We start from the raw sequence: 14,136 nt of genomic DNA on the forward strand, positions 1-14,136 counted from the left end.
ATAAATCAAATAAATTGAAATGAGGAAAAAAAAGAAATTATTGTTTGTTGCCATTGTTTTTTTTAACTGTTATTACTCTAATTATTTTAATGCTGTTCTCACATTTCTATCTAATGACGCAAATTAATGCAATTAATGCTACTTTAATAATATCTGTTTTATCATTATTAACTTTATGAATAACATTGTGTGCAACAGTGCATCTGTGTGTTCTCCTGCAAAAGCCATGTTCTTGTTAGAACCTTGACGTGTCCTTGAATTTAGAGAAATAAAAAAATGTTGATCAGATTTTTCTTATTATATTAAATTCCTTAAATTGTTTCTAAAACTGTTGCTGATGTGCTTTAAATTAAATGAGTCTCTATTTTTAATGATCAAAGCTGAATATGTAGAAGACAGAGAACATCCTGCATCCATCCTGGGTGTCTGAGAACAGTTTCTTTGATCATCTTGGGCCCAAACACACCAGTGTCGCTGCAGTGTTTTCCGCCACCTCAAACTGGTTACAGCAAGAACTGGAGATCTGTCGGCTGTGAGACCAACAGAACCTTCAAATCATGTTGTCCCAATGTTCCTGCCTCCTTTAGCAGGAACGTTTTCTAAATATTGGTTGAACTGAATGTGAGCAGAAATTTTGCCTTTGATGGAGACATTTACAGGGACTAAGGAGACAGCATTTAGCTATTTGTTAGTGGAGATGACTAACAACAGGAACAGCTACAGCTCATCAGTCAACACATCAATCAGACCAACAACATTCTTTGTTGTTTCTCTCATCCACCATTTCACCTTCAGCTCAGCTTTTATTTGTTCGTTCACAACAATGTGAATTCATCAAAACCTTCACACAGCAGTTAGCAGCAGCAGAAGTTTGAGCCTTTGCTTTCAAAACGGATTCAGGTATAGCTCAAACAGGAAGTGTCTGAAAGCGCAGGAATGCAACGCAGACAATATAACTAGCTAATTCAATGCGCCGATGCTGTGTTTGCTAATGCAGCTGTGCACCGTAACACGGTTACGGCTATGGTGTGGTTGCTGTGTTGGATCAGTCAGAACAGCTATTGCTCATGCTACACGTCAAAACTGTGCTAGCTGACCGAGCATCGGAGGCCAGGTTAGTGAAGATCGTTTGTTTTTTCTGGCTGACTCATCGCATGTGCTGATGATTGAACATGGGTTTAGTTTGTCATGGATTTTGTGTTGGAAACTCCACTGACAACAAAAACTGAGGTACAAAGTGACTTTGAGAAGAACATGGCTGCGCATAGGAGGGGGACTTCCTGTCTCACTGTCCAGCCACTTTCCACTGTGAGGGTCTTGTACAGACTTCTACAAAGCTTCTACAACAAACCGTGACAACATGCACACAGCCTACACAGTGAAATTCTACTCACAGTTAAAAAAATATTGTAAAACCAGTGTTTCTCGATAACCACATGTAACTCTTAAACAAGCTACAGTTGGGGTTTGGTTTTGCTGTCAGCATTTGTCCTTCTGTTTCTGTCTGTCATGGTGTCTCTACTGGTTGTTTCTGGGTCCCTCACATTTGTGTCACAGAATTCTCTCTCACTTAACATCAAAAGGGAACAAAAACAGGAATTAAACATGTCTGAGCATCAACCATAGTCCTTCTGTATCAGTGAGGAAGGTGACTCATCGGTTACTCGTCCTCCTCATCGCTGTCTCTCATGCTGATGCCCTGCAGACCGTCGCCGGCCTTCACCACCGCTGTTGCCCCCTCCACCATTAGCCGGTTGTAGACGGTCTCATAGTTCTTGTTCTTCAGCGTTCCGACCAGGACGCCCTGCAGCCGAAAGTCACGGTAGGTCTTCTGTGGGTTTGGGAAAAGTGGATGAGCAACAAACTGGGAGGATCAGAGGAGAGCAATAGGTGGAAACTGGTCTGACTGGAAATGTTTCCCCTGAATAAACACTGGACCACAGGCAGAGGAGCTGTGGATCTGCTAACCTTCACCATCTTGACGAGCGTCTTCAGCTGGAAAGTGTGGAGCTGCAGGTCTAGCCTCTCCGTCAGCCACACACACACCGCATTCATGGAGCCCGTGTACCACAGCTGCCAAACACAGGAAAATATGGGTTCACACAGGCACGCACGAATGCACGCACGCACACACACTAACTGCAGTGAGACTGGTCTGAAACTGGGTAAACAATGGTCAGGTTAGTTCCTGCTGGATGAGGGACCATCATCAGAACACATTTCTACAGATCAAAACATCAAAGGAATCAAAAGGCTGAGAGCAGAACACCAGAACCTCCTGAAAGCTGCTTCATTCAGCCCCTGAGCAGCATCATGAAGCTGGTCTGAAGTAATCTGGAAGATTTCTTTGCTCTGAAGTTGAAATAAAAGTACACTATGTTAATGCTGACACGGGCGAGCAAGGACGGCGTGCACCCGTCATCCTAGTGAGGAGCCATGATGATCGCCATTTGCCTCTGAATGCTGATGACACTACAACTCAAGGTCAAGGGATGTGCAGCGTGCAAACGATGAAACTCAAACAAAACATTCGCTTATTCAACGCCGCCAATTTACCGGAAAATACTCGGAATGCTGCACATCAAAGGAAAAGATCGGCGCTCCACCATGACCTCTGCTGAGGAAGAACAGAAAAAAAATCAGCCAATGCTTTTGTCATCTTTGTCAAACCGTTGACTACCAGGCTGCCACCATCGCAGCCGCATCAAACCTTTTCCTCTTTAATTACAGCAGAATTCAGCACCAGAAACCGCCGCCACACGCTTACATTCAGTCGCTGCCAGAATTACCGCAGCAACAGAGAAACACACACACACAGCCGCTAGATCACCCGAGTGTGTTTCTGTGTGTATCTGTGTGTTGCGTGTATCTGGGTGTGTATCTGAGTGTGCATGTGTATTTGTGTGTGTATCTGTGTGTCGCTGTGTGTGTATCTCCGTGTATCTGAGTGTGTATATCTGTGTTAACATGAAGGTTGTAAGTTTGATGCACAGCTCTGTGTGTCTGTGTGGACAGACTTATAATGATGAACATAAACATAATGATATCATGATTTCAAATCTGCTTTAAAAGACAAATTTTGTGACACAGATATTGGTGATGTTTGTGTAACAAAGGAGACAAGTACTTACCCATAATGCACCTGGTGGGGGGGCCCACTCACATATGTGCAACACTTTACCTGTGTGTGTGTGTGTGTGTGTGTGTGTGTGTGTGTGTGTGTGTACAGTCTAATGGGCCACAGAAGTATCAAGTCATGCACAGAGAAAGAGGTGACAGCAGGGCCTCTCTCACACTCTCTCTCTCTCTCACACTCACACACACACACACACACACACACACACACACACTTGTATTTCTATCATTGTGAGGATTTTCGTAAGCATCATACATTCCCAGGTCCTACCCCTCAAATAGTCAACAAAGTTGTGAGGATAAAGCAAAATGTCCTGACTTTTTCTAGTAGAATACAGTTTTGTTTTTTGTTTTGTAGTTAGTATGTAGCAAGTACACACCCCCCTCCCCCCACCACACACACAAACACACTCTCCCTCAGTGGAGGCTGCAGGTGGCAGAAATCCATCTCTTTGCTGTCATGCTGCTAATATGGATGGAGGTCTGTGCTGCCATGTCCTCCACATTGACTGGCGGCGGCGGGCTGATTCGTGTTTGGACCAATCACAACTAAAGTACTTTGGGAAATCTAAAGTGGGGGTTTGTTTGCGACCCCTGCAGAGCGAGCCGGTGCTGCTGGCTGTTTTCCTAAGTGATAAACGGGTCAACAGAGGCAGTGTGTTTTCAGCCTGGTGGCGACCTGCTGAGATCACCTGAATCTGTAGTTTTGTCTGCTGAAAACAGAAGTACCAGAAACTCTGACTGCCACACTTCCAAAGACCAAACATGGTGAGGAAAAGAAGCACACCGGATGTGGTGAGGAAGGAGAGCATGTGGGGTTAGGAAAGGTCTTTTAATATAAAGGAACAAACGTGTGAGCGCCATGGTGCCGCCAGCTCCAGGTGAGCATCAAGGTTAGCATGTGCATCAAGAGCATACGTAAACTCACATCAAAGATCTTCTGGATGTGCAGCTCGTCCCTGATGCCATCTCGCAAAATGTCTTGGTTCTGCCGGACAAAGCTGATGTAGCTGTCAGCCAGGTCGGAGCCTGGTTTCTGCAGAACAATGACAGACATGTGTTACAGCAATCAAACAATGGAGCTGGGTTTCCACGGGAACGCTTGATGGGCTGTACTCTCTGCAGGATGCATGCTTGTCAGGTGTAGAGGCACAGCCCACATGACCTCCACCCTTTCCTAATCTAGAGCGTTCCCACGGCGCCTGCTGTTTGCCAGGGCAACAGTTTTATGGGTTGCTTCCTGAATTGGTTGTTGTGGAAATGGATGTTGATTCAAAGGTTGTTGCTCCATTGTTGGTCAAGTTGTTCAACTGCTCTGAAACTTGTTTTTTTGTAGTTCCATATGGAAGAGCAGTTTTTCCATTAGGTCAGATGGATGGCTAGTCAGATGAATGGATGGACAGATGGATGGATGTCTTAATGTTTTCCAACATAGAAGCATCAACAAGCTACAAGCAGCTGGATAGTTTAGTGAATCAACCAAACACCTGATGTTATTTTTCACAATCATCTTATGTGGTTACTTTAAGGATTACAATCATCTTTAGAGGAGGAGGTGAATGTGAAGGAGGTGAAGGATCAGGAGGTGAAGGATCAGGAGAAGAATGAGAGAAAGAAGAAAAAGTAGAAGAAGAGAGGTGGTGTTTGGTGTGAAGTAGCCTCCCATCATCAGGGGAGATCGCCATCAAAACACTCGTTCACACCTTCTCTCCACGCCGCCCCCCCAGGGAAGCACGGGGGTGTGGGGCTGAGGAAGGCGAGGGTTTGATTCCACCAGCGGAAACAGTTGTGATATCAGACGGAGGATTCTGGTACCTGATGTCATCTGAAATCCAGTCCCCCTCTCCCTACCTTCTCTTGTCCAGATTTTCCTGTGGGTAATTGACCTTTAGATGCTTGTTACGCCCTCGATCAGCCCTCAGCTGACTCCGCCCATTATCACATCTACAACTCGCTCTAAGACTCGTCAGCGGGGTTTGGCTGTGATTCAGAGTGAGCGGTGAACACAAACCACAGGTTAAAGTGGGGTCACACGGCCGGGGCGTGATTGACAGGCCTGTCAGAGTTGCAACCATCGTCCTGAAGATGCGAGTCCATGTCGGTCACACACGACACATTGAGCAAAATCAAGCCTGCTTGCTGCAGCAGAACTGGTCACATGACCAGGCGCACATGTCCATGTCAGATGGACTTTATTACTGAAACAATGTAATAAGGAATTATTACTATTATGAATAATAATAACCAATAATAACAATAGCAGTAACAACAATACTAATAATAACAGAAATACTGTAATACAGCAATAATAAATAAAAGCAATAACCCCAGAAGATTGATAATTATTCTAATAATAAGAACAGAGAAACAATATTAACAGATAATAGAGCAACAATAATAACAGAGCAGTTGTCCTGATGTGTAATCTGTAAACGTGTCGGTGTTGCTGGTGAGGCGAGGACCCCCGGGAAAACCGCTGAAGAGGAGGAGGAGGAGGAGAAGGAAGAGGAGTGGGAATCAGAGCCACAGTGGGGTTATCAGAGGAGAGCTTTTGTTTCAGTTGGCAGACGTTAGGTAAATGTGGGGGGAGGGGTAGAGTAAAAAGAGGAGGAAAAGGAGGAGGAAGATAAAGAGGAAGAGGAGGAGTGAAAATCGGTAAAAAGAGGAGGAGGAAGAGGACAGGAAATAGGTAGAGTAAAAAGAGGAAGAGGAGGAGGAAGCTCTTCGTGGCCTGAAGCCTGGGCTCATTTAACCCTCTCCTGTGGATGTGACTATCAGAGGTTCCGGCACAATTCCAACCACATTAAAGCAGGAGAGCAGAGAAAACAGTAACACCGTCACTCTTTACTGATCAGACAAATGCTGTTATCTGCTCCTCCATCAGACCAGGGGGGCCCAGGTAACCCACAGCAACGAGGTCCCTCTGTACCACCTTCAGCCCTCATGTCTGCTTTGTTTGATGAAGAGCTCAGTTTTTAATGGTGTGTGTGTCTTTATATGTGTGTGTGTGCGCGTTATATCCCGGGGTCCTGGACTGAGAATGAGCGACCCTGCTGGACTGGGCCTTATTCATCAGCAGCAGCAGGTTCTGGTCAGCAAACGTGGAAACATGAGAGAAACAAGAAGCAATAAACAAACAAACAGAAGAGATGAAAGAGAAAGTGAAAGATGAGGAATGTTCTCTACACGAAAGCAACAATGGCATGATGGTAACATTAGCATCCATCAACTAATGGTTGTTAAGGTTCTGTTGCCTCATTTGGGGCACAGACACACCAACACACTGACCCATTCTCATGTCAAGTGTGCAGAAAGAGTCAGAGGCTTCTCGTGACAGCAGGGCGGAGCATTCCAGCAAAGTGGCTCAAAGCCCCGCCCCTTAACTCTTTATTCCACCTGGAAAAGAAGCTTAGTTGTGTCAGGTTTCTTGCTCACTAAAGAAGAGGAGCAGCAGGTAATGCTTACATTATAATTTCAGTCTGGAACTTGAGAGCATGATGGGAAATACAGGAGCCACAACAGCAGGGTGGAGGAGCCAAAGAGCTCAGGTGTTGCTCTTTATCTCCAGGTGTGACCTGAGGGCTCTTTTATGCTCTCCTTGACTCAGGTTAGGGTCCACATACAGGGTTTCCATCCAAAATCCATCCATCCAACTTCCAACATCCGTCCATCATCCATCATCCTTCCATCCATCCATCATCCAACAAACCATCCATCAATTATCCAACATCCATCCATCCATCATCCAGTTTTCAGATGATTCAGGAGGGATATTTTTAAAAATAAAAACAGATTTTCTGTCATTTTTTGTAAATCTCTCCATACTTTTCTCCCACTTGGACTAGAGCAAACTGTGAAAAATGTTTTCAAAAAGTTGGTACATTTTTCATTGCTGACTTGATCTTGTGAACATTAAATTCAGCAGATGAGACATGTTTCTCCTTCACACCTTCAACACTTTAACCATGCCACCCCCCGCACCCCCCCCACTCTCACCACCGTTTATTAACCATTTGACACACGCAACTTCGCCCACAAACACTCAACAAAACACATCTCAAGGATGGAGGAGCAATTAATTAGGGTGGTGTGTTCTTTGACTCTGGAGACAAACACGGAATAAAAACCCACATCAGGTGTTACGCGTGTTCAATGGTGTGATCAAGTGACAGTGATGCATAGAACATCAGGGGAACAAATATAGTACCAAGAATGACAAACTGAACCATTAATACAGACAGACTTACGGGGACGTCCATGTATCTGCCTGTTGTTTTGACCTTTAGGAGAGCAAAAGCAGAAGAGAAGAAGAAAGGTGAGACTTCTTCTGTTCCAGTGAACAAAGAACTGGTCACTCACCGTGAAAGAAATGATGGAGGAGAACAATGTGCCTTCATCGTATCTGGAGAGTTTTGAGAGGACACCATCTAAAACACTGGCCAACTGCAGACACCAAAGAGGGAAGAGATGAAGAGGAGACCCTCAGGTCCTGATCAGGACTTCATTCAGTTCCACCAAACCAGAGACGCAGATACAGAAAAAAACATCTTTACCTTCGCCATCAAACAGGAAGTCATGTCAGCGTTTGCCTCATCGATCAGGATATCGATCCTGGAGTGATACCTCTGCTGTGGGGGGGGTAAGAAGAGACATGATCAATGAGATCAATTCCTGCTGAACTACAAACAGTGGCTGGAAATGTGGTTCAGGTTAGAGTCCAGATCATCGAAATCACTAAAGTGAACTGGATCACTTCACACACACACACTCCTCAGACACACACACACACTCCTGCACACTCTCTCACACTTACGCCTCTGACACACACAATCACACAGTCACAAACACAAACTACATACATATACACACACACACACACTTCAGACACAAACACTCACAGGCATACACACACAGACACACACTCACACAGACAGGTACACACACAGTCACCTCAGATACACAGACACACACACACACATACGCAAACACACACACACACAAACACACACTCCTCAGACACACACACACATTCACACACACACACACACACACACACACACACACACACACACACACACACACTCACTCAGACACACACACAGATAGATACACACACTCACACTCCTCAAACACACACAAAGACACACTCACAGACAACACAGACACACACACTCACAGACATACACAGACACACACTCACACAGACAGACACACACTCACACACACACCTCAGACATACACTCACACACCTCAGACACACACTCACAGACATACACAGACACACAAACACACACTCACAGAGAGACACACACACTCACACAGACAGGTACACACCTCAGACACACACTCACAGACCTCAGACACACACAGACACACACTCAGACACACACACACACTCAGACACACACACACCTCATACATACACACACACACACACGGGTGGGGAAGGGGGGGGCAGCCAACCAAACATTTGTGAGCAGCACCGTTAAGCAGCTAATGGGACCATTATGTGTGAGTGAATTCCAGTCTGTGCTGGAAAAGCAGAGGAATCTGAAGGATACTTTTTGTGCTTCTCCTCACAATTAGCACAGCCTTGTATTCCTCTAAAGCTCTGGTCCAGCTGTGAAGACCAAAGACTCACCAGATTCAATTAATCCGCCATTTCACGTCTCGTTTGTGCCCCAAAGCTAAAAACACGTTGGCACCTTTTCCCCTGAAGGAACGGAAGAAAAAAAGGTGGCTGGGCTAAGCGCTGAATGGCGGTGGCAGCGGGGGAGTTCGTGTCTGGGCGACAATGGCCTTTCACTGGCCGTCTAAAGAACGCCCAAATTAAAAATTTCAATCAACAAAGCTCGCAGATCGCTGACAAATTGCAGGTCTCGGGAGGTCAGCGCCGCCGGCCCTAATTGTGCCGTTTTTAAATCCCCTCCTTCACACGTCCTTAAAATGGCAGCTCTCTTTCAGTGAGCAGCATCTTTTGGAAAATCTTGAGGGCTTTTTTTTCCTCTTCTTACCTCAATTAGCATGACGGCTTTCCTGACAAAAGCAGCTGGAAAGAGCACAGATGGGACAAAAAAGATGTTTGGTTTTTGCCGTTTTGGCAGGAAAAAATTTAAAAAAAAAACAATTCTGTCTGTGACACTAAACGAACCAATCAAAAGGCGCCAGCAGGATCACTCCTGATCTCTCATGATAAAGCCTGATCACTCCTGAGCACCTCTTGATTCCTCCTGATCACTCCTTATCACCCCTGATTACCTCCCAATCCCTCTTGATGACCCCTGAATTGCCTCCAGATCACTTCTGATCACAGTTTAGATGCTGTAGCTTTTCAAACCTGGAAGTTTGTTTGGGAAGTTAGAGCTGATGGAGGTCTGAATTTCATCTCCAGTCACTCAGTCAGTCAGTCAGCAAGAAGACGACAGTGATTTGTCACTTACCCACTGATTGTCAGCCTGGAGACTCAAGGATGGAGGGACAGATGGACGTATGGACACACGGGAGAGCAAAAAACATAGAATCAGTTAAAAAGGGACAGATTCTTAAACAGTGGAGAAGAAGCTACTGCAGATGTTTGACATCTGTTACGCTACTGAGCTGCTCTTTAAGACTCTCAAACTGTTGGAGCCTGAACATGAGTGGTCAAGTCAGAATGAGGAGGTTTCCTAGAAATTAGAACTGACAAAGAAAGCAGAAGAGCTGTGACATGGCAGTAGTGGTCCAGTCTGTGATGGGAGCACTGGTTTGGCTGTTTTCGTCTTTTAGAGATGACTTTTCCCACAAACATCAGGTTTCACATGTTTGTTTTCAACTACCTGACGGTTCTTTGATGATGGAAACGCTTTTCCAAACGGGAAAGTGTGAAGGCAACAGTCGGAGAGCAGCCTGTGAAGCGTGTGAATAAATGAACAGATGCTGAGATAGGAGAGGAAACTGAAGGTTAAGAGAACACAGAGCTTAGCTCTCTATCAAGACTGCCGGCAGCCAAGGGTTTAGCTCTCAGCGGCGGCAAGGCCACCGTCTCTCTCAGGCTTCACGGTCATCCATTAAACAGCTCCGCTAGAGCGCTCGGCCGCTTCAAGTGAACACAAAAACACCTGAACTTGGCCGCTGCCGAGCGCCCAGGAAAAAGTGCTCTTTCAGAGTGACACTCTGACTCGACCTGTGTGGAGCGAGGCCGCGAATAAAAGACGGCCAAGGTGCTTTAGAAGCTGCCGGCAAACATCCTCCAACTGAGGAGAGGGGAGCCGGTAAAAGGCTCCACAACTACAACTCTGCGGCTTCCAAGCTGGTTTCACCACCAGCGGCATCATCATCAAGCTTTTACAGCTGAGCCACGTCATGCAGTCATCCACAAGGGGGCTGACTCTGTCTTGGAGAAGCAGCCTTTTACAAAGTAAAATCTCTGCATATCTCTGCTGTGTCATGTGACCACCAGCTCACCTCCTGGCCCATGTCCAGCACGCACAGTTTGGAACACTGTCTCTTGGCGTCCATTAGGACGTTGAACATGGTACAGACGGTCGGCGGCACACGCAAGTCTGTCCACCTGCTGGACTTCTGTAGTCTGGCATCAAAGGCTGATCTGGTTCTGTCAGGACAGAGCAAGAGATTTTACAGAGTTTACAGTCATTTTACAGTCTCTCTCTCCTCCCACCGCTCCCTTCCCTCTTCCTGTCTGTCTCTACATTCACCTGTCCTGTAAAGCAAAATTCTGTAATACTGTTCTCACCTCTTGATGTAGGCTTCCATCATGTCGCTGGCCATCAGCTTCAGCCTCTGCTCCAGATGTTTAGCGAACTCGGGCTCAGGCCAGTAGAGGTCCATCACAAACATCTGCAGGGCATCGAGCTTCCAGAATAGATCCTCAGAGGTGGCCGAGCCATTACTATAGAGACAGGGGAGATGGTCAGAACACCACCAGCCTGCAACCAAGACCAGCCAACTGGGCTAAACCTGCAAGGTGAGGTCCTTGTTCACATCCACACGTGTTCGTGTCAGGGTTAGGTGTTTGGACGTGAAGGAGGACACATCAGGATGCCTGGACTAGAACGTTTGACTTAGAGAAAGAATCTGAACTGAAGTCTCCGTTCACATATAAAAACAGGCAGATGTTGAACATTTGTTTTCACGTTCTTGGTCTGATTAGTGGAAATGGATTTATTTCTCGTGTTTTAACCTTTTTCCAAGTTTCTCTTCCTGCGCATTAACACATTTTTGTCACGTGTTTGGCCAAGAATCATCACTTTAGATTTATATGATCTCCAAACTGAGTGTTTTGGCTCTGATGTCTGAACACTGTTGCCAGGCAGACGGCGTCCAAGTGTACAGCGCAGCAGGACTGATGGAGGAGGCTGAAACCAGATCTTCACTTTGTGGTTAAAAGACTGTTACCTTAACAAGTGGCAGCATGGGGACAAACGCTGCGTCGCCACTGTCCCCTCATGTCTAATTAGCGGTGCTCTTCTCTGAGCGGCTCCCCAGGGAAAAACCATCCCACTCGGCAGTCTGTGCTCGCTAATGAAGAGCCTTTTTTCTCTTGTCCTTCTCTCATTGGCCGTTGCAGAGCAGTGGAGGACCAGTGGCCTGTGTGCTGGGATGGCTGATAGAGCCTCAGACCCAACTGGCCTCGGGGGCTGGGACCAGTATGGCCACTGACTGACACAGTCACTCACTGATGTGAGAAACAGTATTGTCATACGAGAGGAACAGTCAGATTCACCACCAGGAAACCCATTATTGCGGGATCTTCCTGGAGCAACTGACCACAGAGGACCCACACCACCAGAAACCACCAATCTGGGAATTCTGGGAAAAGGGCAAGTTGTTTTTTTTTGCTGGAACATTTATGTGACTTACAAGATTTCAGGTGGACTTACTCCCTGCAGGCTGCAACAGAAGATGGAGGGTCAGGGTTAGAAGGTGAAAGGTCAGAGGGCACTGGGTCACGCGCACAATCACAAAAACACTCAGAGGTGGGTGGAGCTTTGAGTGACTGGACAGACAGACAGACAGACAGACAGACAGACAGACAGACAGACAGACAGACAGACAGACAGACAGACAGACAGACAGACAGACAGACAGACAGACAGACAGACAGACAGACAACAGTAGAATACAGGTAGCAACCGGACAAGCAAAAGTGTGAAAAACAGCCAGCCAGAAAAAAGGCAGAAATCCACAGCAACAGACGGAAAGACAACAAACATGTCAAAAACAGACACAGACCATTGGGAACACACAGAAACAGGCAGAAACAGGCTTGACAGTCAGGAACACAGAAACATGCAGAGACAGTCAGGAACACAGAAACAGGCAGAAAAAGACAGAAACAGTCAGAGACAGTTGTGAACACACAGAAACAATCAGAAAAAGGCAGAGACAGTTGGGAACACACAGAAACAGGCAGAAACAGTCTGGAACACACAGAAACAGGCAGAAACGGGCAGAAACAGGCAGATGAGACACACCAGGCTCAGCACCAGAGCTGCTTCTCTCTGCTCTGGAGCCTCAGCAGAAAGAAGCAGAGAGAGAGCCTCTGCTCTGGAGCTCAAAGTGTGGAACCTGTTCTGGTTCTGGTTCAATGCAACATGAAACCAGGTCACCATGCCGACAGATTGTGTGTAACCCCGCCCCACCAGCCCATTCAACACCAGCATGCCGAACCTGTGAGCTGGTGCTCTGGGCCACTCTAATCTTTACACCTTTTCACTGAAGCCTGACAGCTGTGTTGTGATCCAGATCAGTTCTGATGTGACTTTCAAACAGTTTTTTCCACATTGACTTCTGTATAAAGAAGAACGCTGAATTTCATTCTTTTGGTAACAAACTCGATGGTGGCAGCAAGTCAGCACGCCTGTGGCCTCGGGTTTGTTACGGTACCTACGCGTTGTCGCACAGCGGTCCCATCCAGGCGGGCGCTGAAAAACTGGGCATCTGTGGCAGTTTGAGGGGGAAGCTGGGGACCTTTGGAAGAGGAACGCCCGTGAGATTGTTAGTCAGGGACCTGCTGGTCAGAGGGGGCGAGACCAGGGGCGGGACCCAGGCACAGACATGTTAGAGAGGACAAGATGAGACAGGAGAAAGTTTTAACAGCAGCTGCTGATGGGTAATTAAACACAAATGCTCCTCAACTTCATCCTTTCACTCTCACTTCTGCAGCATTTGGACGCAGTGGCACCGCCAGTGTTCCTGCTGCTTGCTTCCTTTTGTTCCATGCCATTTCTTCACACATGCATTGTTTCTTTTACATTCACAGAAACCATTAGCATAGCTCAAGCACTAAACGGAAACAAAGCCTCAATGGCGTGTCCCGCCAGTTGCTCGGGGACCCCACTCAGCTATACACCGCAAAAGACCACGCCCACAACCACAGCAGGGTGATGAACATCAGGTGGGCCGCCAAACTACACAGAATCATAAAAATTACAAGGCTGTGCTATTTATGTTTTGTGACAAGCATGAGCAGAAAAACCCAAGGTCAAGGTCATCGCCATCCTGCTGAAGTGAGTCAGATCCCACAGGACGGCCAAGGACTCGCTCACTGATCAACGGAGTCCAAAGAGAACTCATAACTATGGGTATGACACCAGCCTCAAAGTTCTGCATTGAACAAAAAAGACTCGGATGTGGCCAAAGCTGAAGACATATGACAGGTGCCACCAACGTCCTCATCTTGATTGTATATTTCCTAATAAATACAAAAGTGCAAATTTGTGGTTCAACATGAAACATTAAAGAGCAAACAAACCGGTGCCCATGTCGTGGATGCTAGCGGGTGGGCGGAGCTTACTTGACACACTGCCACTTCTCCTGCTCGAAGCCACGGTGAATGGACTGAGCAATAGACGACTCCATCAGGTCGATGTAGCGCACCACCAGTGGTATGAAGAGGTCCTGCAGGTGTTTGTGGAACGTCCCGTTGCACAGGTGAGCTGCAGGAGGCAGGTGAGTAAACCAGTCAAGCTATTGCTAACAAGCGCTAGACGATCCGCTAAC

At 46.7% G+C, this 14,136-nt stretch overlaps 1 protein-coding gene across 19 annotated transcripts in view; it reads right to left on the reverse strand.

The window, feature by feature from the left end:
* Nucleotides 1–757: 757 nt before the first annotated feature.
* cadps2 (Ca++-dependent secretion activator 2) overlaps nt 758–14,136 on the reverse strand; it is a 55,395-nt gene continuing 42,016 nt past the window's right edge. For 2 of the 19 annotated variants that reach the window (XM_057053180.1, XM_057053177.1), the window contains exons 19-30: nt 13,931–14,072; nt 13,025–13,144; nt 11,995–12,024; nt 10,868–11,023; nt 10,579–10,726; nt 9,576–9,590; nt 7,689–7,763; nt 7,495–7,578; nt 7,383–7,415; nt 4,064–4,171; nt 1,969–2,073; nt 758–1,831 (exon numbers count right to left, since the gene is read on the reverse strand). In XM_057053180.1, coding sequence (XP_056909160.1) covers nt 1,661–1,831; nt 1,969–2,073; nt 4,064–4,171; nt 7,383–7,415; nt 7,495–7,578; nt 7,689–7,763; nt 9,576–9,590; nt 10,579–10,726; nt 10,868–11,023; nt 11,995–12,024; nt 13,025–13,144; nt 13,931–14,072 — 1,187 coding nt within the window. In that variant the 3' untranslated portion in view covers nt 758–1,660. The other 17 variants (XM_057053179.1, XM_057053176.1, XM_057053185.1 and 14 more) reach the window with 14 other exon arrangements.

Source organism: Takifugu flavidus, chromosome 13 (assembly GCF_003711565.1).
Source record: "Takifugu flavidus isolate HTHZ2018 chromosome 13, ASM371156v2, whole genome shotgun sequence".
NCBI lineage: Eukaryota > Metazoa > Chordata > Actinopteri > Tetraodontiformes > Tetraodontidae > Takifugu > Takifugu flavidus.